This window comes from Nerophis ophidion, linkage group LG06 (assembly GCF_033978795.1).
Source record: "Nerophis ophidion isolate RoL-2023_Sa linkage group LG06, RoL_Noph_v1.0, whole genome shotgun sequence".
NCBI lineage: Eukaryota > Metazoa > Chordata > Actinopteri > Syngnathiformes > Syngnathidae > Nerophis > Nerophis ophidion.
The window spans coordinates 32,279,669-32,282,168 of NC_084616.1; the positions used below are offsets into that span (position 1 = coordinate 32,279,669).

At 33.8% G+C, this 2,500-nt stretch overlaps 1 protein-coding gene across 1 annotated transcript in view; it reads right to left on the bottom strand.

The window, feature by feature from the left end:
- Nucleotides 1-1,442, bottom strand: part of smc1a (structural maintenance of chromosomes 1A) — a 24,254-nt gene extending 22,812 nt beyond the window's left edge. Inside the window, exons 1-2 of the mRNA XM_061903405.1 lie at nt 1,036-1,442; nt 1-35 (exon numbers count right to left, since the gene is read on the bottom strand). The exon at nt 1-35 is cut by the window's left edge and continues 154 nt beyond it. Coding sequence (XP_061759389.1) covers nt 1-35; nt 1,036-1,144 — 144 coding nt within the window. The 5' untranslated portion in view covers nt 1,145-1,442. The remainder of the gene's footprint in view (nt 36-1,035) is intronic.
- Between the last annotated feature and the right edge of the window lie 1,058 nt (nt 1,443-2,500).

Here is a 2,500-nt window from a genome sequence, read left to right on the forward strand (position 1 = left end):
CACAAAGCTGATGGCATCCATAAGGTTGGATTTTCCTGCAGTGACATTGAGATTGGGTGGTAAGGACGCATGACAGTTCAAAGTACTATATAGTATTAAACTAGACACTAACTTGTCAAAGCACACATGCAAGTCATGGAAAGACACAAGTGTGCAAATTTGTAAATTCTAAATTTGCACATTATAAAAAAAATTACATTAACAATACATGTAGAGGCGTACCTAATGAAGAGATCAACGAATAAACATGCTGGCAAACATCTAATACAGTGGTTCTCAAAAGGGGGTACGCGTACCCCTGGGGGTATTTGAAGGTATGCCGAGGGGTACGTGAGATTTTTTAAATATTCCAAAAATAGCAACAATTCAAAAATCCTTTATAAATATATTTATTGAATAACACTTGAACAAAATATGAATGTAAGTTCATAAACTGTGAAAAGAAATGCAACAATGCAATATTCAGTGTTGATAGCTAGATTGTTTTGTGGACATGTTCCATAAATATTGATGTAAAAGATTTCTTTTCATGTGAAGAAATGTTTAGAATTAAGTTCATGAATCCATATGGATCGCTATTACAATCCCCAAAGAGGGCATTTTAAGTTGATAATTACTTCTATGCGTAGAAATCTTTGTATATAATTGAATCACTTGATTGTTTTTCAACAAGTTTTTAGTTATTTTTATATCTTATTTTCCAAATAGTTCAAGAAAGACCACTACAAATGAGCAATATTTGCACTGTTATACAATTTAATGAATCAGAAACTGATGACTTAGTGCTGTATTTTACTTCTTTATCTCTTTTTTCAACCAAATATAATTTGCTCTGATTAGGGGGTACTTGAATTAAATAAATGTTGACATCACTGAAAAAAGGTTGAAAACCACTGATCTAATAGATGTGACTTGGATGTTTATATAATGTACAGTACAAACAATAGTTGCATATTTTGATCGTAGTTTGGCCAGAATCTCAAGAGATGGAGAAGTCACGAGCCAGCATGTTAGCTAAAACCAATCATAACATACCAGATCCATTGGGTCCAATGATAGCCGTAAATTTATGAAAAGGTCCAATAATCTGCCGTCCTTTATACGACTTGAAGTTTTCGATCTCTATGAGTTTTAGGTATCCCATTGTGAAAGTATCAAAGTTATGCCGCTAACGTAAAAAAACAAAAACTGCCGCTAGCCGCGAGCTAATGCTAACGACCGATTGACGCACGGAACCAGCTATTCGAACAGAAGCGAGCGCATACACGAATAAACCTCTCAGCTCAGTGTTATGCCGGATCATTCGACCATCACATCGCTGCGTGCATCTTGCGTCTAATCATTGCAATTGCTCCATAAACGTAACTACTCGGTTGCGATGCAATGGTGACAACAATGCGCCATTTTACAATCCACCAGGAAGAGCTTTGAGCGCCAGACACGTAACTACGTAGTTTCTCGCGAGATCAATCGTGGCGGCGATCATGGGAGAGTGGCAATGATCCATCTATTTTCTACCACTTGTTAAAATATAACCCTCTTCTTTAATTTTAATCGTTTTTAATGTTCACACAACACCATAAATATGACTGTTCACAAATAAAACATACAAAATAGATCTCGACTGCAAATGTGTTACCATGGTTACCAAAGGACCATAACACATGCAGTGAAAGTCTAGGAGCGTATATGTGTAACAAAGTTTGATTACTCTAACTCAAAAAAACGAAACAACAATTTCTGTCACATAGGGTAAGTGCTTTTTTATATCCATTCGTAATTATGTATTTTTGTTGAACTACAACATAGATGACATAAACAATCTAAATGTTAGGTGTGAATTTAAATCGTAAGCAATTATGATTTAAACTCTACTTTACTCACATACAAGAGATGGGTCCGTCACAAACCTTCACAGTTTTACTGAAATTACATTTAAAACTGATTTAAATAAATAAACAATATATGCTGTAGCCTCTAGTGCAGAAGACTCAATTTCCAAGAAAAAAAAACCTGCAAGTGATTCATTTAACAATGTGTGGTATTAAAGTCTAACCAAACTTTATTTATATAGTATCTTTAATGCTCAGGCAAGTGGCAACACAAAGTGCTAGACTGTAAAAATATATAAGAAAAACACACACGCGCACACACACACACACACACACACAGACCCGGACGTACACGCGTCACTATTGACCATAACAAAAACAAAACAAACATGGCACTGAGGTATGAGGAAAAACGCAACCCTTTAGGCGTCCACACTAGAGAATAACCCTAATTATCACCATCTAAAAATAGTGTAAAACATATAAAATATATGTAATATTAAGATATAAATAGTATATTAATAAATTAATAAAAACACAACACTGAGATAATAATTGTACAAATAATCATATAAATGAGAAAATAACACAACAACCACAAATTAAATATGTAAAACAGAAAAACTTAAAAAGACTTTAATATGTTTAATAAAAAGCCTAAAATAAAA